Source organism: Lycorma delicatula, chromosome 6 (genome assembly GCF_047948215.1).
Source record: "Lycorma delicatula isolate Av1 chromosome 6, ASM4794821v1, whole genome shotgun sequence".
Lineage (NCBI taxonomy): Eukaryota > Metazoa > Arthropoda > Insecta > Hemiptera > Fulgoridae > Lycorma > Lycorma delicatula.
The window spans coordinates 64,472,301-64,494,831 of NC_134460.1; the positions used below are offsets into that span (position 1 = coordinate 64,472,301).

At 28.8% G+C, this 22,531-nt stretch overlaps 1 protein-coding gene across 4 annotated transcripts in view; it reads left to right on the top strand.

Moving 5' to 3' along the window:
- The first annotated feature begins 284 nt into the window (after positions 1-284).
- The window catches only part of PICK1 (protein interacting with PRKCA 1), a 78,565-nt gene continuing 56,318 nt past the window's right edge, over positions 285-22,531 (top strand). For 2 of the 4 annotated variants that reach the window (XM_075369959.1, XM_075369961.1), the window contains exons 1-2: positions 302-460; positions 10,073-10,273. In XM_075369959.1, coding sequence (XP_075226074.1) covers positions 10,161-10,273 — 113 coding nt within the window. In that variant the 5' untranslated portion in view covers positions 302-460; positions 10,073-10,160. Of the gene's footprint in view, positions 461-10,072; positions 10,274-22,531 lie in introns of all 4 variants that reach the window. The other 2 variants (XM_075369960.1, XM_075369963.1) reach the window with 1 other exon arrangement.

A 22,531-nucleotide genomic window follows, 5' to 3' on the forward strand; every position in this document is an offset into this window, starting at 1 on the left:
GATGAATAACGAAAGCAAAAATTTTTACGTATTAAAAAAATGAAAAAAATATAGTTTTTTTGACTTAGTAGTAAGCACCTGTTATTATTGTTGGGAACATACTTTTCATTTTAGAAACTTATTTTAATATTATCTCAGTTTTAATTGTCAGTTTGTTTTGTTTCATCATTATATTTATTATAATACTTTTTAGTAAATAATCTCAAGGAAAACTTCTTTTATTTTTACATTTGCAATTTTGTTTAAATTAGACAATTGGCAATCGTTATATCTCATAGAAGGTTTCGGTTAAAGATATCAATGAAGCTGTGTAAATTCAATTAAGTTTGTAAGGTTATATTATGTTATTCTACTGATAATAACATTATTTGACGTTGACATATGGGTAGTACACTGTAAGCTAAAGATTGTTAAAAATGATAGAGTACGATGATGACTACTTTTTGGAAGAAGATAAGATGTAAGTCCAATGCTAATACCAGTGGTTTAGCTATTGTTATTTTGACATTATTATTATTATTTAATATAGAAAATAAATTATTAGTTCTCATTATCAATCTATAATAAAATACATTACCGGTCTTAAGAATGGAATTTTTTTCCGATAAATTGTAAATTGTCCTAGATTTTATTGTTATTTAAATAATCACTTGAAAAAATTTCAGTTTAAAAAACTTACAGACTGCATCAAATATAATTGTTTAAATTGTTTTATAGATATAGGGTATTTTATTATTTTCTTTGAAATCCGCTTATTATTATGATTAATGCTCTCTCAATTATGAGTATGTTTTTTTACCATTTAGTAAAGGGTTGAGTTAGGATTGACACTTTTTCATATTTATTCATACTGCTTTATTATTTCTCACTATATTCATGTAGTTTACTTAACCTGGTTTGTTGTGATTAAAATCCAGAATTTAAGACATTTTTTTTGTCATATTCAGTTTTAAAAATCTGATTTACAATGAAACAATTTAATACTGCAGGAGTTAGTATCTTTTTTACATAAAAAATACAAACTTGCTGTAAATTCATTTAATATTACAATTCACAACATTTAACTTATTTTAAATTAAAATAAAATAAAATTTTGTTAATTGTAACCAAGATATTGGTGATGAAGTGGCTGTTTTTTGAAAAATAAATTCGATTACCATTTAAAAAAAAGAGTTTTGTAGGTTTTCTTTAGTAAAACAAAAAAAAATTAAAAGTGGCCATTTTTATGCATTTTTCATAGATCATTAAATGGGAAAATATACCTAATTTTTTTACTTTGTTTCCATCTTTAAATTCTCTATATTTCCATATATATTTTATGTATTTCATTATTTCTGTTACTCTAAAGTTTTTGTAAAACATGTTGTTATTGCCACCAAATAATATTACAAATTTATTACTTTATAAACATAGTTCAGAATACTTTTCTTATAGAAAGCTGGAAGTGTTTTAAAATTTATTGAAATTTGAATTTAAAACTAGCTTTAAGGCTAAGTACTTAGAGAACTTTTTTAACTATAGATTTTTTATACATGAAGGAAATTTACTTGTCAAATTTATTTTTCCCATTATTCTGTTAGTTTGTTATAGTATTTCTAGAAGTTAGGTCTAGAGTATAATGGTAATGTTTTTCATACAGAAGGTTCCGGATTTGAATCCCATTTAGGCTTGACATATTCTGCAAAGTTAATTTCTTATCATAAAAATTTAACTGTAATCAGTTGGTTTGTCATCACTGTCGTTACTAGAGAATAAATAAGTACAAAATTCTGCTATGTAGTTGGAATGAACACATTAAAGAAACTTCTGTCGATATCTACTATTTTAAAGTTGGGTGTATTAGTTCTTCAATTTGATAATTTTTAAATAAAAATGTCCACAAAAACGTTTTTAAAAAAATGTACATTAAATTAAAACTTGAAGGCTGTTTATCATTGCTATGATTAACAAAAAAAAAGTAAATGTAAGAATGTTCTTTAAATTCTATTCTTTGCGGGGGTGGCTGAAAAAATATTATATGATATGATTAGATATATATATATATATATATACACACAGAAGGGAAAAATGAGCAAATAAATAATGCTTTCAGAACGCTATAAAATTAGTATTTCTAACAGTGTATTTAAAATTAAAGTGTAAATACTAATATTTGTTGTTTTAGCCAATCCAAACTGAAAGGATAAATTTAACTTTAAAACATTGTAACTACTGAAATATCACAATCTAAAGTATGCCTCTCACAAGGATATGATAAGAATATATTACAAGAAATATGCAGCTAATATGAACCTTAAAGAAATTTAAGTAGATATCTCCTTTCAGAGATTTTCCTTCAATGAACAAAATTTAAGGGTAGAGATAACTGTTTAATGCCCTCATAATTGAAAAATCATGTACACACAGTAATGTGAAAGTGTGATCTTTAAAAAAATATTTTTTTTACTTTTCTGCTATATGAGGGCAACATGAAATTGTTTTCATGATTTTTCTGATCCTGTTTCTCTATTGTTCTTAAGTAAGGTTGTTTCACCGAATTGTTTGTTTTATATCAAACAGTTTTTTGTATGCTGCCAGTGATTTCACTAGCTAATCATTGAACCCAATTGCATATATAATGCAAATAATTTTCCTGAAATAAGCTTTCAGATCAAGTGAGACCTAGTTTGCTTTGTAAACCATTATGTTAAAAGCTGCATTTATTTTCATTAACCATTTAGCATAGCGCTTTATTTCTCCATAAATATGATGTTTGATTGTATCATATTTTTTGTATATTAAACATTTAGAGATAAATTAACCTACTAGCTACAGTTAACTAGCTATTGTAATAAAAAAAGCTATTTGATCTTATTGTAAAAGAGAATTTTTTACATTTCCATTCTTGTAAGTATCAGATTTTTGCTTTAGATGACATATAAGAGACTAGCTATGAAATGTGTGGGTGCATTTGTGTGTATGTGTGTGTGTGTGTGTGTGTGTGTGTGTGTGTGTGTGTGTGTGTGTGTGTGTGCATGCGCACGAGTGTATTGATTCAATTCCTAACCACATTTGGTAACTTATCATATTGCATTTAAAAAGGCTGTTTTTTTGTTGTTTTTTTTTTACAAATGGCAATGTGAATTTTTATGTTTGTAATCATTATCAGCAACTAGAAGTGTGCATCCAGTTGTTTGGCTAGTCTGTTTTTTCCATGAAACTTTTCATCATGAATATCTTTCATTCGATGATGAAAAGACTTCATTGTTTTTTACCACCTCTCTCATTAACATGATAAAGTCTTTCTATTTTGTTCACACACTTCTCAGTTTTTTCAACCAGCTGTTTTCTTTCCATTTTGCTTCTTTTATCACATTGACCTTCTTTTCTTCTCCACTGTCTTTAGATGTCCATATTGTTTGAACCTGAATGAGGATGCCTCTTCAACTTCTGTCCAAGCTATGGAAATTTTATTTTCAAATTATCAATTATTTTTCCTTGTGTACCGTTTTCTTTCACATGATTCCATTTGGATTCAGAAGTTCTCAAATTACTTCATCTACTACTTTTATACTCATTGTTTATACTATTTTTTCATTGTTTCCATCAACTTCATTCATAATTCTGATGATTTTTATCATATCAATTCTCTTTCTTTTAAATATCTCGGAGACTTTTCTTTTTTTCTATCCTTGTCCACTTTTTCATCAGTTTTCTTCTCCCCTACATCTTTCTTGCTACCTTTATCTTATTTTTAAATTGAAACTTCAGAGTTTTGATTTTTAAGTCTTTCATTTCCTTCTTTTTATTTTCTTATCACCATTTTCTTATTCCTTGTTTTCCTTTATCTTTCAACTTCTATAGTACAATTATTTTTTGCTTTTCTAAATTTGCCTTCTTTGTCTTTAATGTTGTTAAGAAGAATTTTGCCTCTCAACACAGTGATTTTTAATTTCAGTATCAGTGTGATCTGTATTATTTAATTTGTGTTCAGAAGATAATACAAAATAATAAGAAGATAATACAAAATATAATACTGCTTATTATATTTGATACTGCTACTAGAAGCCTAAAAAAGTTTCTACTGGCCCAGATTATGCTGTAATTTCCTTTTTTTTAAACTACAAATATTAACATTTGCATAAATACAACGGTCTCTTATCTCTCTTCTTTTGTTTTCCTAGTACTTTATCATTACCCTACTTTTTTATTCTGTCATAAGCATAATTGTTATTACATTGAAATTTTTTGTTGTACAGCTTCAACAATCTTTCAATCATGCAGTGCCCATTATTGACAGAATAGTGTAGTTGCTAGAAAAAATGCAGTATTTACAAGGTGTGATTTGCTTAGATACAGATCCCTCAAATCAGCATCTGCTCTGAGAAATTTGAGTTCACACCATTTTGGTAGTGCGTGACACTGCCATTTCCTTCAGTATTTGAAAATTTACACTTCTTTTATCTGCTTTTGTTTCTATTTTCATATTTAGCTGTCTCAGTTTGTTCTTATATTAATTGTATTAAACTTCCTTTCAGAACTTCATTTAAAATATTAAAAATATTGTGTGTGTGTGCATGTGCATGTATGTGTGTGTGTATATATAAAAATAATATGTATATAAAATATAGTTATATATATATATATATATATATATAGGTGGACTATATTGATCGGACACATTTAAAATGCATTTGTGGAGCATGTTGAACACAACATTTATTACCAACTATGTGGAACACATCACCAAAGGACGGGAGTTTTGCACTGTGTTTAGTGTTTGAAGATTACATCCCTTAGATGGGCACCACCTTGACGAGAACATTCTTTGGCGCAACAATCATGTTCAACATAGTTTGGCACAGGGTTTCGGCAGGGATGGCTGCTATCTTCCTTCGGATGCTACCCTTCAGTTCATTGATGGTGGTGGGCTTTGTGGTATACCTTCTCCTTTAGATAACCCTACAGGAAATAGTTTGGTGGAGTTAGATCTGGATGGCCAATGGATATCACCGAATCCAGAGATGGAGGTTTCCCGGGAAGTGATGTCGAAGGGTTGTCATTGACACTACTGCAGGATGACTGATAGCATCATCCTGCTGTATCCACTTGTCGCTTAGGCCAAGCTGTCTCATTTTGGGAACGAAAAATGTTTGTAACATTGTGTTGTACTGCTCAGTGGTTACTGTGACAGTGTCATTGTGTTTGTTCTCAAAAAAAATAGGGACCTATCACACAGGCATGACTCACTACACCTTGGCACTGTGCAATAACTTCTTTGGTCCATGGCATTGGATACACACAATGTTTATTGCACTACGTGATGATCGAAGTCTCCCAGGGGACTTTTTTTGTTTGTGTTTGTGGTCTCACAAAAGTTGCGAACAGCATGCACTATGACCTTTCGGGATGGTGCTGTCCATTTCTGCACAACAATGTTGTTTGGAACATTGTTGTGCTGTGACGATGGAGCTTTCACTACTGAAGAATGCCTCCACAACGTATAAATTTCAATGGCAGTCCACATCATGATGATTCCTTGTCACAATGAAACAATGAAAGAAACGTGTATCAGTAACTCCTATCCTTACACTTCCTGTTAAGCTATATGAAAAACATGCATGACTTTATTGTTCGCAGTATTCAAAATATAAATGTGTCCCATCAATATGGCCCACTCTATATATAAATAATATTACAATGCATGTATGATGTAATTTCATTAATATTTTACTGTAAATTTATTGCTGTTATATATGTAAACCATTAAATAGTGTTATGTATCATTTTTTATTTAATAGATTTGTCTTTTATTGCTTGTATAACAACTGGATTTCCAAAAGATTTTTCTGTAAAATAGAACAAAAATTTCAGTATATAATGATGAAAATTTGCTTATTTATCATTTGATACAATTCAGTGATGCTAAGCGTAATGTAAAAATGCTTTTAGTTTAAAATGTTCTTCTATAACTATACATATATTATTAATGGTTCACATGAAAGAGATCACTAAATTAAGAAAGAACGAAGAGTGTAATGGTTCGTCACATAACTCTCTCCAATGTGCGTTTGTTATGTATTTTGTTTTCTCTTACACTAAACAGGAAAGTCTTTTGATGATTACATATATTGGAATTATCGTAGTTTCTGAACCTAAATGATTCCTTTATCTTGTTTCTCTGACATTTTTATAACATAGTGGTCAAATTTGGTTAACTGGATTTGCCTTTTCCACTGTTCTTATAGAATCATTTTTAAGTTTAGTCCCTGAAAGTATGCACCAAGAGGAATTTATTCAATTCTTATAAAATTATGAAAATAAAAAACTATTAAAAACAATTTGCCTTGAATCTTTTTTTGTTGTTTAATCAAGGTGTGGTTTCTTTCTTTATTTTAAAATCGATTTTAGTTCTCTTCTGTTTTATTAACCAGGAAATTTATACATATGTGTATTTCTCAGAAATTCCATATTTTGTAGCATTTTTTTTTACACATTTGTATTAATTACACTTTTAATATGAAATGAACCTATTCAGTTAGATAATGTTAATAATGACATTTGTAATCAATTTTTGTTAAATTATGTCAGTATAATTCTTGAAAGAGTATTTTAATTTTTATAGAATATATGAACTGTTAAGGAATATAATAATTATATTTAGTTTGAAAGAAGAGGAACACCAAAACCATATGATTTTTTGTGGTAGTATTCTCTAGTAAAGAATGAAATTAAATGTTTTATGAATACTAAAGAATATAATTAACTTTTTTTTTGTTGATTTACATGTACCCAGTTTCACACTGAGAATTAAAAAAGAAAAGAAAATTAACGTGAAATCAATTTTCATTCCATATTTATAACATGTCTTTTGTGTTTTCAAATTTCAAACTACTTCTCTAAAGAGTAATAATTCAATTTAAATTTACTTTAAATTATCTCTTCACATTAATTTTTATGTGCTTTGTATATATATATATATAGAAGTTTATTTTTTAATTATTTGTATATTTTCATTATTATTTCTAATAGATTGTATTTAATTATATCTTAGCCTAGATCAGCATGGCTAAATGGTATATTTTTATAAAAATTAATAAGTAATAAAATTGATGGCAAGCTTACTAATAACTGGAAGAATGCTTTCATAAGCATAAAAAAATTACCCAAAAAGGTTTTTATTTTTTAATTAATTTATTTCTTGTTTACTTTTTCATAATACTTTATAAATGTGTATTTCTGCTAAAATTTTGATGTTTTGAAATATATTACTTCCAAAAATTTCAAGTATTCATATAAAGTGATTATATACAACTTGTTCTGGGATTTACATGGTATGGTTGAGATATACAGTATAACTTACCTTTGCGGGAAGAATGTTTGTTTTTAATAATAGCTAATATAAAAAAAAAGTATGAGCATAACATATTTTTTTGCCTTTTATTTTCCTTATTTTTCACACATTTGTAAAACCAAACATCGATCTGGTTTTGCACATTATACTTAAATTTTATGTCTGTAAACTTGATGCTGAAAGAGTTAAATGAACAATACAACATGTATTTTTTTTTTACTGCTATATTTGACCGTGTAATAAGTTCAGGTTTCTGAATCGCTGTAATATGAGTACCACTAGAAGATAAACAACATTTTGCCATACCATCAAGGAAAGGAACTAAATCATAATTTTCAGAATATCTTAAGAAAGTACATGTATTTCTAGTTATCCAGAAAATGAGTGATGATTTTTGTTATTTTTTTATAACCATTTTAAATTTCATAATATTTATAACATAATTAAAAAAAAATTTTTTTCTGAAAATGTTATTTTTTAAGGATCCCACTTGAATTTCAATTAATTTTGCTTTTTTCTGCCATATATAATTAGTTTTGATAAAATTTTCTTGCATCCACTCTCTTTGGCTTGATTGATACAGATTGTTTCATAATTGATTGCTGTTTTGTGAAAATTAATTTAGTTAGGAACCAAACAAACAACAAAAGTCATAAGCAAACTATTATACCTCCCAAACCACATTACTTTCTTTCTTTTATCTATTGATTATTTTAATTAACCACGGAGCATTAGGCATATGTTTAATTAATTTTTTAATGATATTTATATCAGATTTATTATTTATCTACTGAGAAGTCGTTAGTGAAAAGCCAGTTAGTAAATTAGTAAATCGGCTATTTGTTAATAAAATCTCATTAATATTTTTTTTACTTAACACATAAATTCAAATCTTTATTCACACAAATCCAGATGCAGGCTACAGGTGTTCAACTTAAAAGAGCCCACATCATTTAGTTTAGTCTATAAATAATAATTTACTGGCAAAAACTAATATAATAATTTACAGAAGGAGTTAAAATGATGGCCATCCACTTCTATGTGCTTGTCAACATGTTTGAACCATGTTCCTGGTTACTCTTATAGCTGTACTCTGTTTGTTACATGGATGACATTGGTAGTGTTTGTCTTCAATTCCTGCAGGGTGTGTGGATTGCTCCTATAAACAATTTCTTTTAAATAACCTCACAGAAAGAAGTCTGGACTAGTTGGGTCGGGGATTCTTGGTGGCCACAGTTTTATAGAAATGATTCTTCCACCGAAATAATTTTGTAGCATCTCCATAGTAGAGCAAGCTGTACGGCAAGTGACGCTGTCTGTTGCAACCATCAGTCACACTCATCCTCTTGCAGTAAGGTATGAACTGTTGGATAATTTCTTGGTAGATGGCACCATCCACATTTTTTTCAAAGAACAAGGGTCTTATTATTCATTGCCTTAAAACTGCACACTGTGTGCCTATTTGTCATGGGTATAGGGAAGATTCAAAGAAAATGTATGGGTTTTTAGTAACCCAGGTCCAGTTGTTCTGACTATAAACATACTCACCAAGGTGAAACCATGCTTCATCTGTGAAAAACACTTGATCTAAAAGGCCAATGCTCTAATGAAGTTGTTCTAACCGTTGACAGTTATGAACCCTTTAAACCTAATCAGCATTTGTTAGCTCATGGAAAACTTGTATTTGGTAGGATTACATTTCAGCATTCTCCCTACTGCTATGTTGGCTGAACCTTAGAAAATGTTCATTTCCCAGTTTAGTCTCAGCAAAGATTTATGAAGAGATTTTGTAACTGCCGCTTTAATGTCCTACCTGCATGTTTAAAACTGACCTCTGGTCTATCACCGAATTTGTTTTACAATATTTTTAAATAACTTCTGAGTGACACTTTTCACATTTGTTTCTTTTTCAAATTTCTCCCTGAATTTTCGCTGACACAGCATGAGATTTCATCTGTAAATAAATTTCCATCATGAATATACATTCTTCAACAGTTAACTGTATTTTGACAAACAGCATACAATTATGCCTTGTTCAAAAGCCAATACTCTACACAGACTGGCAATACTCATATATGCAGGTAATAAACAGGTCCTCCCTAATTCAGCCCTAGTTATACCAACATCTGTTTCATTATTTTACCTATCTTACACTAACATATGCATTTAGTATAAAGGGTGATGGGTCTCTTTTAAGAGACCTCTACATAATATCTCCATTATTTGAGTTTAAACATTTATTTAACAATAGATTGATAAAAATTAAATTTAATTATACAAAAAGGGCATAAAATATGAGGTTATTTCAGAAATAAATATTCTTCATGTCTTTGTGTTGTTAAATTAAAATAACTTTTAATTAACTGAGTTTTAAGAGTAGTTTTATTAGTAATGTTCACATTTGTGTATGCTTATTTTTGTTGTTTGTGATTTTCTTCTATGTTATGAAAAATACAATGTAAATGATAATTATGTATTTGTAGATGTATTTTTTATTTTCATTTGCTAAATTAGTTGTTCTTTTAATTTAAAAGTTAGATACATATTGAACTTATTTTTTTAGTGCTTTATTAGATTTTAATAATGTAATTAGTAGGTTTGTTTATTAAAATGCCTACTGTTTGCATTCATATCATTTTAGTTTTTCTGTTTTGCTTTTTATGTTTCACTATTTTTAGTTTATACATTGTTTGTTAATCTTTTAATTTATTATTTTTTTTTTATTTGATATTTTTGCAGTGTAATGTGTTAATAGCGAACAAGTGTAGTCTGATCTGCAAGTGTTATAGTTACACTTCATACTTAATTGTTCAATTATTTCTGTACCATGTGGATGGGAAATAGTTCACATTTAACTGACTATAGCTACTCCCTGCTTGATGTAACGCCATCATCTTGTAGTTCATACAGTTTTGGTGACCATGTCGTTGAAGATAGATTGTATGTCTTGCATTTTATTTTTTATTTTGCTTTTTTAATTTGCAGCTTTGTTTTTAGTTTAATCGCAGTTATATGTTGAAGTTTGTATTTTTTATATTAAAATCGTAACAGTTGCATGGTTGCTGTTTGTAGTTTTATTTTCCTTTAATTTTTTGCACTGTTCATATTGCACTTTTATAATAAATGTTTGTTATTGAATTTTTTCTGTATTATATTGCATTATTTTCTTGCATTTCACTGTACACCTATTTTTATTTTTTTATTTTCCTAATGTGTATGTTACAATCTGTCAACTAGTGAACAATAAGCAACCTCGCTCTCACGGCCCAATGAGTTGCGGATGATATGTAAATGAGGTGTAGTACATACTGTGTATGAGGTGCTGTACATACTGAAGCCAACCATTCCTGAGACATGTGGTTAATTGAACTCCAACCATAAAAGTACACTGGTCCAGTTTCCACTATCTAGTATTCAAATTGATATAAAAGCAACTAACTTTTACTAGGATTTGAACATGAGCTTTCGACTTCGAAAATCAGCTGATAAACAACGGATTTGCAATGATGATTAAACCAGTTGGGGGGGGGGGGGGGGCTGTACATCCTATTTAAATTAATATTCAATATTGCTTCAATGTTTATTTTTCGTAGCCCTTATTATTATGTATTTTAAAATAAAATATTTCTCCAACATTCTAGTTAGGTATTTTTTTTAAATAATGTAATAATACTGCTTTTCTTCCTATGTTACATGGTCACCCATTAGATTTTATCTTACTTGAGTTTTTCATTGAAAAAATTGGTTTAATGAGTACATTTACAATAAACAACTTAGTAAAATCTCAAAACAGTGTAGGAACAACTGAAGAATAAATACATAGTGCTCTTACTATTTTATTATAGCCTGTAGTTTAAATAAGCATTAAATAATAAACATAATCCTCTTAATACTGTCCTTCTACATCTTGACCAGTAATCCTGGGTTGGGCACTGGTTCATAGATTGTCAGCTTCTTCTACCATTCCTTCGTCCTTTCTTTCTCTACAGCCCTGCTCACGCTAACTTTAGTACTTCTTTCCTATGTTTCACCTTCTGCCTACCTCTGTTTGTTTTTCTGGTTGTCCTCTTCTCATCGCACCACTTATTCATCTAGGTACTACGCGTTGCTTGCAGAAGATGCCCCTAGTCTTTGTATGTTTCCATGTTGACAATTTGTCTTGGCTCTAATACAGTCCAAGGGTGTTTTATAGTTTCTGCCAGCAGAAAAAAAAGGTAACTAAAAAGTTTAATGAAATGAACTACCCAGCCTTAGTACTATATATTAATCTTGAAAAGATTAAGATTTTGTGGACCGGGTTTAAACGACCTTCATTTACCCTAGTTCCCAGGCATTTAAACCAGGATACTTAAATTTATGCATGCACTATGAAAAAAAATCGTATTTTCATTTACCATTGTCCGATTTCCAAATCATGGGAGGTTCTAGTATTGTTTCAATGTGTGCTTCAAAGCTATATTTTGATAGCAGCTTCCTTTATGAAGTGGTACCTGGCAAACCGTACAAATGTATCTTTTTTCTAGGTTTTTTTGCAGCACACTACATGCTCTAGTAGGATATTTTTTCCTCCAGAACTAACATAACATCAAGAGCATGTTTCTTCATGTCACCGCTCACTCTATATGGGGAGGGGTCACTAACTGGGGCACATTTGGTTGGTTGGGAAGGACCTGGACAAACACTGTCAGTATCTGAATTGGAGTCAAAATCCTGTGAGGTTTCCTTTACTATTGGTGTTTTATGTAATTTTTTTGGGAGGTTCAAACAATTTTATATTCTGAATAAATTAAAGAGACCGCAATTTATTAGGAAGAAAGCCAGCCACCTTCTTGTCTTTCTCATAATTGAATAATATGACAAGTACTGATCTGTATGATCTACACTTTTCATATGGTTGTATTCTAAAATGCATACAGGTTTCGAAAAATTTAGTCTTCTGTTTTTCTGTTCCTTTTACCAGTAGTTTGCTGTTGACTACCATGGATTGTTGAAATCATTTTGATCTCCCTTTATCTTTCCACCCAACAAGTAGCACATCATCCTTATGGACAAATGTGGATCCCCCTTTTTTCAAGTTTTTCAATTTAGCTTTCAAAGTGCACAGTAAACCTCTATTAGCTCTTATTGTTCCACAAACTCTGGTTTTATTTTCTAATAACCTTTCAGCAATTGAAACACTATTATAGCAGTTTTCTTGGTATACTTGATGCCATAAATCAAGATTACAATTAAGGACAGCAAAAATAGTTTCTTCTAATCTTTTTCCTTCCCCATTTTACAAACATAACCTGTGTCACTTTCACATACCATTCTGACTAATAACCTATATTTTATAATTTTAGCAGGATTGTATGTTTGAAACTGCAGCCTACCTCGCCAGGAAATCATTCCTTCATTTAAAGATAAATTTTGCTTGGGTTTATAAATAGTTTTGAATTTATCCAGAAGATATGAAATAAGAGGTGTAATTTTGTACAACCTGTCTGTGTTATTTCCTGCATTTTCATTATCACTTAAATGCCAAAACTACCAAATTTGTTTGAATCTACCTCTGCTCATAATTTTAGAAAAAGTTAGCATTTCAATATGAGTCAGTGGTCCAGTAGTCTCTAATGCAGTCTTTTTACATGTCCCATTATCAAAAGAAGGCCCAAGAATGCTTCCATTTCATTTACAGTCACATCTTTCCATTTGAGAGTTTTAGGTGACTGTGTACTCATTTGTTGGTGGTACCTGTTTGTTTCGTTTCATATCATAAGAAAAAGATGTTCCCCAAAAATTAGTTCTATAATATCACTTATATTTTCATTATTAGAAGGTAACACCTGGAATACCCTCAAAAGGTTCTAAATTTGGTTAATTGTCTATAACCATGGGTTACCTGAATCTGAGTTATCACTCAAATTGGTTGATTCTGAATCTGAACTAATATTCAATAGCACTGGCCTTTTACAAGTACTTTGTTGTTGTATAACATTTACACTATCACTAGAATCCATGTCATCATCTTCACTAGGACAATCTGACAGTACATCATAAAGTAATTCGCTTAATTTATTATCTTTTACACTGCGTTTATGATTTAAATCCATCAACTTGCGCAAAACCATTTTTAGACTGGCTGTAAATCCCCTCTTACACAGCTGATATGAATGACGTCCTCAAGGTTAAGTATGAAGGGGCATTCATTAATGAAACGTGTGTAAATGTTCAGAGAATATTCAGTCAAAGCTGTGAACCTTTAGAATTAATAAGAAGTTCACAAAAAATATAAGAGATGGAATGAGAGTTACCAATGTAAAAAACCTGGTAATTCTTGTGAACAGTCTTTTGACAAAATGAGACAAATCACGAGAATTCTTGCAACCGGTCCACAATGTGTTAATAGCATCAGGGATTGAAAAGAACAATGTGTTAGCCAAGAGAGACTGATGAACAGCTTGAGAAATAATAGTACTTAAAATAAATGGAATGAAATTCTTAGAATAGTAAGTAGAATAAAAATAATACCATTCTACCTGTTAGGACTATAGAACTCGTGAGAGGAGAAGAGCTATTTCAAATAAGCTACTTACCAGTACCATTGTTTATTTCCAAATTAGGCCAAGGTAATTGTAAAGCTGCTGAAATTATATAAAACATATTGTTCCTTTTTCTGTAATTTTTAACCCTTATTAATTTTACTCTATATCTATCCTTTCTCATAAGAGATCTTTGTTGTGCCTAGTGGTGATTTTGTAAATCTGAGTAAGTACGCATTTTTTAGTTGTACAGAAATATTAATGTGTTATTGTGTACATATATTGAATTAAAATATTTATTTGTAAATAGTACAATACAATTTTTCAATCATTTACAGTTTAAAAAGTTATTATCATTACATTTTAGAGTATAAAAAAATTAATATTTTTTGTTCATAATTTATAATATTTTTTATCCGTGAAAATAAATATTTTGGATATGTCTCAGTATTTGTAGTTTTCTGTTTCATGGTGTCTGTGAGGAACCTCTTCCTTGAGATTGGCTAGGAATGGCTGTACACATGTATCACATAATTTGATACATATCCACCAATATATATTTTTATCTTTTTCTTATTTTTACTTAATTATGTTACTTCAGAACACATTGTGAGGTCCTTTTTGTGTAAAGCAGTTAATCTATATGATTACTGTTAAACTTCATAAGTTTCCAAATTCAGGTAAAAATTATTTCTTGACATCTATAAAAAAATTTCAAAGGAAAAAGATTTCTAAAGAAGAATATTTCATAAAAGCAGGGGTGCCATGCCACTTCCATTTTTTCTCCCGCAACTAAAATGATTTAAAAATTTATTCCACAATCTAAATAGAAGTAAAGGAGTGTCATAACATTTTGTATCTTTTTTGTGACTTAAATTTATCATGAGTATTTGTTATTGTCATCTTTGAGAAGGAATGTGCTGTGATAATTTACCCAATATTTGAAAGAGCTCTTTAGACTTATCCAAATTTTAATGGTGCTGTTATAAATGTTATATATGGTAAAAAAAATTTTTTTTGATAGGTGGGTTACAGAGGCTAAAATAATTTACAATTCAAGTCAAATTTTTTGCTTCCAGTTTAAAAAATTATACAATGACTATTATTAATTCTGTTTCAGAACTGTTAAAATCCCAGTTATATAGAACATTGGAATTGCTAATTTAAATTAGTGTAATACTAATATTAGAGAATGAATTTTTTAATTATATTATATGCTAAATATACTCAGAATGAAAAGTAAAGATACAAGTAATGCCAACTTCTGTGGTGGAGTGGAGTGATAGTGCCAGAGCCTTTTATCCAGAAGGTCCTTAGGTTCAAATCCCAGTCAGGATTAGCATGCTTTTGTATGTTACAAATATCAGTTATATTTCCACGCAGCTTTTGACTTGTGAATTAATCATAAAAAAAATTGCACACACTTGACTCTTCTTTGTCTGTTTTTTTTTTTTTTTTTTTTTTTTTTTTTTTTTATTTCCTTGTACAAATTAAAAGAAAGTATTATTATCGCGAAAAATTTTGGTTTTCAAATTTCAACGGAAATATCCATTCTGACTATCCCTGAGTCCATTTTTGGGTTTAGGACTGTTGTAATATCTAGTTGTGCACCTTCCCTTTTGATTGTAGTTGACTGGACCAAAAGTGTCCAAAAAAGACCAAAATCCAAAACATTAAGATTTTTTACGTTTTCTTAACTGCGGTAATAAACGCTCATTGATAGCTTTTCAACAATATATCTTAAGTGGTACTTATTTTCATTGGTTCTAGAGTTATAGCCAAATGTAATTTTAATTAATGAAATATTTTGATCTTACAAGGTAAAGACACATTAGTTCGAATCCCATTTTATATACATATATATTTTTTAACTTTTTTTAAAAATTTAAATACATTGATTTATTAATAATTATTAACCTGTGATTATAAAAAAAATTACAGTAAATAATAATTCAATAAAAACAATAAAGAAAAAAATGAAAAAAAAAGTTATGTACTTTTCATTTTAATTTAAAAAATTTACAGAGGTTAAAAATTATTAATAAATTAATATATTTAAATTAAAAAAAAAAAAAAAAGTTAAAAAATATATGTATATGAAGTTTGATTTGGACCGATGTGTTCATGGTTACAGAACCAACACGCTCTGACTTAACATCACATAACTGCTTGAGTGATGTGAAACATATAAAATTCTGATATGGACACCACAAAAAATGTGAAGCATTGTGGTATCTTAATTGTGTAACTGTCATATTAAATTATTAGAGGATCGTATCTCACTTTCAAATGAAATAAGTTTAAATGAAGTGCAGCATATAATGTGTATATGTTTAATAGGCGTACAAGGAAGTCTTTTGTGTCCACATCAGACTTTTATTATTATATATACCCTATAGGATAATAATTTAATTAGTGAAATGCACTTAAAGGGGTGAAAAAAATTAAATCTCACATTTTATTAATTGATTCCTATTGTTTTAATTGGATTTTGACACCCTGGATCCAAAAACAACTACCTTAAAAACTGATTGATGTTTATGTAAAACTGATTGAACTGATTGGTATTAATTAATATTTACCAATTAGCGAATTAATGATTTTATGAATAATAGGTAACAATTTGATCTAAAAAATTACAAAAAAGAGATTTTTTAAAACTATTTAGTTATTTGGCCTTAAATACAAGAAAGGTGTACAGAAGTTGATCTAAATATTTTTATTTTGTATTAGGGGTGTAGGTTGCAACATTACCATTATTTAACCTCTTGCATCAATTTCAGATAAATATACTTATCTTATTTGTATTCAAATCTAATACTAGGTCATGTATATTTTTAGGATTTTTTTTAATAACACCTGGTCTGCTCAGAAGATCTTAACTACTTTGATTAAAAATAAACTTTCAATTCCCTCTGTAAAAACTACTGAAAGAGACTATCACAAAAAAAAGAAAAAATGTACAGTGATCCTCCAGCAAAATCCATGTGTGGTTGCTTTTAATTGGTTTGCTTGGGTTTTTTTTTTGTATAGCCATATTATACGCAGCTAATTATATCTGAAAGAGTGAAATTTACTTAAATAAGTTTCAAAAGATACATTTTTATGTATTTTTGTCAAAATTAAAGGAATACAAAAATTTTAAAGAACGAATAGCTAAATGAGGAAATAAGTTGTAGAAATTCATTGAAACTCGATGGAATCGAAAGAAGCAGATAAGTCTAACCCCTCAAAATTAAAAGAAAAATTACATGTAATCCTGAATTATGGAAGAAAGTTTAAAAAAAGAAGATACAGAGGGGGACCCTAATGTTGGTGTTTTCCAAATAAAAAAGATTTATATTTGTGAAAGTTCAGATTTTTAATATAACTACATTTTAATATCTGGTAATCAAATGAAAACCAACAAATAAAATAAAATACATGGAAATTTTAAAATGTAGGATATCTGAAATATAAAGTTGTATTTTTTGAAATGTCAAGTTAAAGGTAGTAAAGTGTAATATTTTGGTAAGTATGTAGTATAGTTGCACCTATAACTTGTAGCTATGCCAGTAAAATTAGCCAGGGGTTACACCAAAGTCAAACTTTTAGCAAATTAAACTCACCTACTACCTTTAAAATCCAAAAAGCTAGTTTACAACAGATCCCAAAACTTTTTTTTTATGATTAGTCCTTGTGCATAATTATAGATCACATTTTCTTGCGAGAAAGATTAATTTTAACCATAAAACTTAATCATAATGAAGTAAAACCTATATTAACATAGAAAACAAAACTGTCTAACATAGAAGATACTTTGAACTTATTATGATGCCAGAGAACTTGTCTTTCACATAAAATGCCAGGAAGTTAGTTGAAAAGAATAAGATAAAACAATAAAACATTCTCCTGTATTTCAGAGATCTTTATCTCAGCCACGGTAAGAGTCTCTTTCTATAATTTCTTTGCAGTATTTTCTCTTATCAAGTTGCAGATCTCTCACCTTAAGCTTCTTGCTAAATACTTTTTAAAAATACAGTTATATATTGTAATTTGAAATCAATTTGAAAATAAATCTAACATAAGAAAAAAATAATGCTTTTCCAATTTTTCTTTACATTTCAGTTGATTATGTTGTAAAACTAAGGGATAGTAAGTTTTTGTTTTTTATTTGGCGATGACTTCAATCATAATTTAAAGAAGAATTAGAAAACCATTACTTATCATTTTTAGTTTGTTAATATTAAGAATTTTATTTTAAGTTAATTATAAGTAAGTAATAATAAGTAATAATTATAAGTAAGTAAGTTAATTATTTTAAGTTTTAAGTATTTTAAGTTTTCTTTATTAGGATCAACTTTTTCCACAATACAGTTGTATTTTAACATTTATAAGCTTATGCACACTGTTTTATGTAGCTTGTGCCTAAATTTTTGCATAAAATTTGATTAGTATAAAAGTAAAGCCTGTAATGTTTTCTTGAATTATTTAAAAAGTTGTTTAATTCTCTTCAAGTAAAAAAGGTTTTTTAATTTAATTTTATTCTTCTGGCTGCATTTTATAAAATTATTTTTTTAACTCAAAAAGAAAAAAGTATCTTTGGTACTTATTGTAAGTTTGGGAGTATTATGAATAATTTATAGAGTTGATAAATTGACTACAAAATTATTTACGTCCTTGACAAATTTCAAATAACCTTTTTTTAAACAAACCATAAATTTCTAATATTTACTTTGGTTTGCATTCAGTTTGAATTTATCATTGAATTAATGTTTCGCTTTATTTACATATGTATTGTGATTTTTATTGACTTATTCATAGCTTTTGACATTTTTATTATTTATATATTCATTCAGTTACGTCATAATATGCATCAACATATTTGTTCACAATAAAGCCCTGAATGTGATTGGAATAAAAAAAAGTCTTTACTGCTGGTATTTAATAAAGAAATTGAAATCATTTTATGTATTAATAACTGAAGTACCTCTTTTTCACACAACCAGATGTTAAATTTGTAAGCTTAGGAATGCTCTTTTAAACCTTTTAGGGATTGGTAATCAAACTAATTATAGTTTTATTTCCTAAATATTCATTTGCCAAATTTTAACTTTCTGGCTATTCAGAAAATAGATGAATTATTGGTGAGAAAGACAGGCCTTTTATGTATGCAGGATGTATATAAAACGACATTTTTTAAAATAAATGTAAAAAATGTAATGTATTGTACAAGGTGGAAAACATAAAACTGAACCCATAATGAAACTGCTACCCAACACTATTTAATGAAATACTCTCACACAACTAGTGCGAGTAGTGGATGTATATGTCGCTACTGATTGTAGCTGCCGTTTGTCAGGTGGTTACATGTCAGTTTAGTATATTTTATTGCATGAAGTATTGTGAGTGCAGATGTATTTAACCAGGAGAGGGATAGCTAAAGTTGAGGCCTAAATTTGTTCTGCATCATTTGAAGAATCATGTCAAGAATTTGTAGAAAATTTCCAAATGCCTGTATCCCAGGAAAGAGTAGCATCCACGATTTAGTTAAAAAGTGGCACACTGGTTTGGTTTCAAATGCAAAATGAAATAGGCAACCTTTTGTTAGGACTCAACAGGCCATTACCGATATTGAAAGGAGAATTACTACCAGTCCAGAAAAATCATTACACAAGTTATCTCAACATTTGGTGTTAAGTACACATCTTGTCGTAAAATTCTTCTTGAATTAAAATTGAAACCATACTGCGTTACAACTGTGCAACACTTGAAGGAGATAGACAAACCGAAATGACTTGATTATTGCAATTGGCTTCTTGAAAATGTTGTTGGTGGACAGACAGACCCGCTGTTGTATTTCATGTCAGACGAGGCATCATTTTTTTTTTTTATCCGACCATGTTAATTCACAGAATACCAGGTATGGATGGTGAGGAATCCTCACAAGATATTTGAGCATTCACTTCACGATAAGAAAATTGACTTTTGGTGTGCCATTTCCAGTATTCGTATAGTGGTACCAATTTTTTTGACTAGATTGTCAATACACAAGTTTATCTCACAATTTTCAAAGAATTTTATATGGAATTAACTGATAATGAAAAAGAATACAGCTTCTACCAACAAGACTGAGCTGCATGTTACACATCAAACATTTCACTGAATCGTGTTCATGCAGCTTTCACAAATGAATGAGCTGTCAACAGAGGATAGTTGCCTCCACATTCCCCAGAGTTGTCTACTTGCAATTTTGTCCTTTGGGAATACTTAGAGGAGATAGTTTATGCATCTAATCCCCACAGTATTGATGAACTGAAGTTCATCATATTGAACTCGAACTCAGTTGAACACAAAAATGCATCGATGCGTAGGGTGTCATTTTGAACATCTTTTGTAACAATAAGGTAAATAAATGCAACATAGAAATTAGGTTTTATATTTTTCTTACCTAATTTATCATTCATAAAATTTCATTCCAACGTAACCTACTGATTCTGCAGCAGTTACGTTATGGGTTCGGTTTTATGTTGCTCACCTGTATAATAATATAAACAAGCTGTTCTAATTTGATATATTTTATTAAAAATTATAACAACATACCTTTATATTAATGAATAGTATCAGTGTAACTTGATACACTTATGTAAGGATGCTACATCACTGGACAACTGCTAGTACACCTTCAGTAAGTGACAATAATTTTAATAACCTTAGACAAGGTAATAAACTGCATCTTCTTAACCTTTGGTTCTGCAATATCTAAAATATCTTTGGTAGTATTTTCTTGAAAAATAAAAGTGAAAATAAATTTCAGGAAATGTAACATTATAGTGACCAAAGCCTTTTTTAATAAACAATTTGCTACAGATCATCAAAGTTACACTGCAATGGGTTTAATTTTTCTTTGGAAGGGTAGATACATACTCTTGATGTTAGTAGTCAAAGATAAAAGCAATGAATTCCATGAAAAACTAACAATCGACAGTTTCTCCATTTATATTGAAGTTTTAATTTCTCCTTATTTGGATTTATAAGGTCTGTGATGCTTGTTATAGTTTAAATTTGAGTTAATATAAAATCACTTAAAAATTTTTCAGTGTACAATAGTTTGGGAATCTTTCTAAATCTCAAATTTTTACTGAAGTTTTTTATATCTGGACTTCCCATGAAGTTGCTTAGATAAATAGAAATTTAATCTAGAATAAGTAATAATTAAAATATGTATTGTTTTTTTTATCTACTGTAATTTTATGGTATAATTAAAAAAAAAAAAAACCTAACGATTGTGTTCTCTTCTTTATGCAAATAAATGGGTGCTGTGGTTCTTTACATCTTCAATTTTTGCACTGTTTTGTGGTAAAATTGGGTACACTTCAATGTTACTTTACTTTTTAATAAAAATTAGATATATGAGTATAATAACTTAAATATTAGTAAGAAGAGTAAATATAGCAAACAAGAAAAATAATATTATGTCATTATATATATATATGTCATATTTCATTACATAATATTATAAATAATATTAAGTAGAGTTTTTGACCCACAAAAGGAGCCATTAGATGCGTGGCAGGAAAAACAAATTATGAAAAATATAAGTAGTCTTTTAAAAATCTACAATTAATGATGTTTCAATGATTATTTATTTGTGAAACAACAATCAGCTGAAAAGACAGAGTTTGAAACAAATTGGATACTTACGACACAAGAAATGGAACAAGTGAGTTTATGGAAGTTCATAAAATATCAGTTGTTGTAAGGTGAAATACTTGTGTACCATTTCAGTTATTAATTCCATGAAATGCTTTATATGACAAAGTGGTTATAGAGATATTCAAATTCCTGAAGGACATTGATACTTTGTTGACATTGGCCTTACCTTAGCGATGTACTTCTTGCATTTCATTGCTGTAATTGTAAATGATCTTTCCTTGAAAATAACTGTTATTTCCATTATGGTTACTGTGTTAATTATTTTTAGGTTTTGTTATTAGTACTTTTATTTTGTGATTATTATTCTTAGAATTCTTTTCTAGTCATTCTGTATGTAAATTTTCTAATGTTTCTATTCACTGAAATGAATCTATACAGCCTTCCATCACCTGTTTTAAAGTTTGACAGGATCCATTTATAGTCCTGCTTTGTAATTTCCATTGTTATATTTATATATGTGATGGATATTACATTATCACATTGAGCCAACATTATTTGAATTTAATCCACCTGTATTATATATCACCAAAGTGAAAAATTACCATATCGTGTTAATATATGTAAAGGTAGAAAAATCTTCACAAAAAAGCTAAAGAATTTTTTTTATTTGAAAAATGTTTTTACACTGTTGAAAAGTTTTATTTTCCTTCTCAATCATAGTAAGTTAAGTAGTTGTAGATTAGAGGATTAAATGTAAGTTTAACTTCTGATTCATCCCATTACTGGATCACTAGGAGTTAAAAAAAAAATTCAGTTTGATTATTAAATTGAACCGCACTTGAGAAGTTATGATGTAATTTTATTTTTGTTTCTTAATGACAAATAGTACATTTTGAAAAAGGTAAGCTGAGGATGACGGTAAAATGATAAAAATCAGCCAAAATTACACAATGAAAATGAGTCAATATTTATTTTTAGTATATTAATTATATGTTTAATGAACACTAATCTTGTTGCTGAAGGAAAATGAAATATTTTCTTG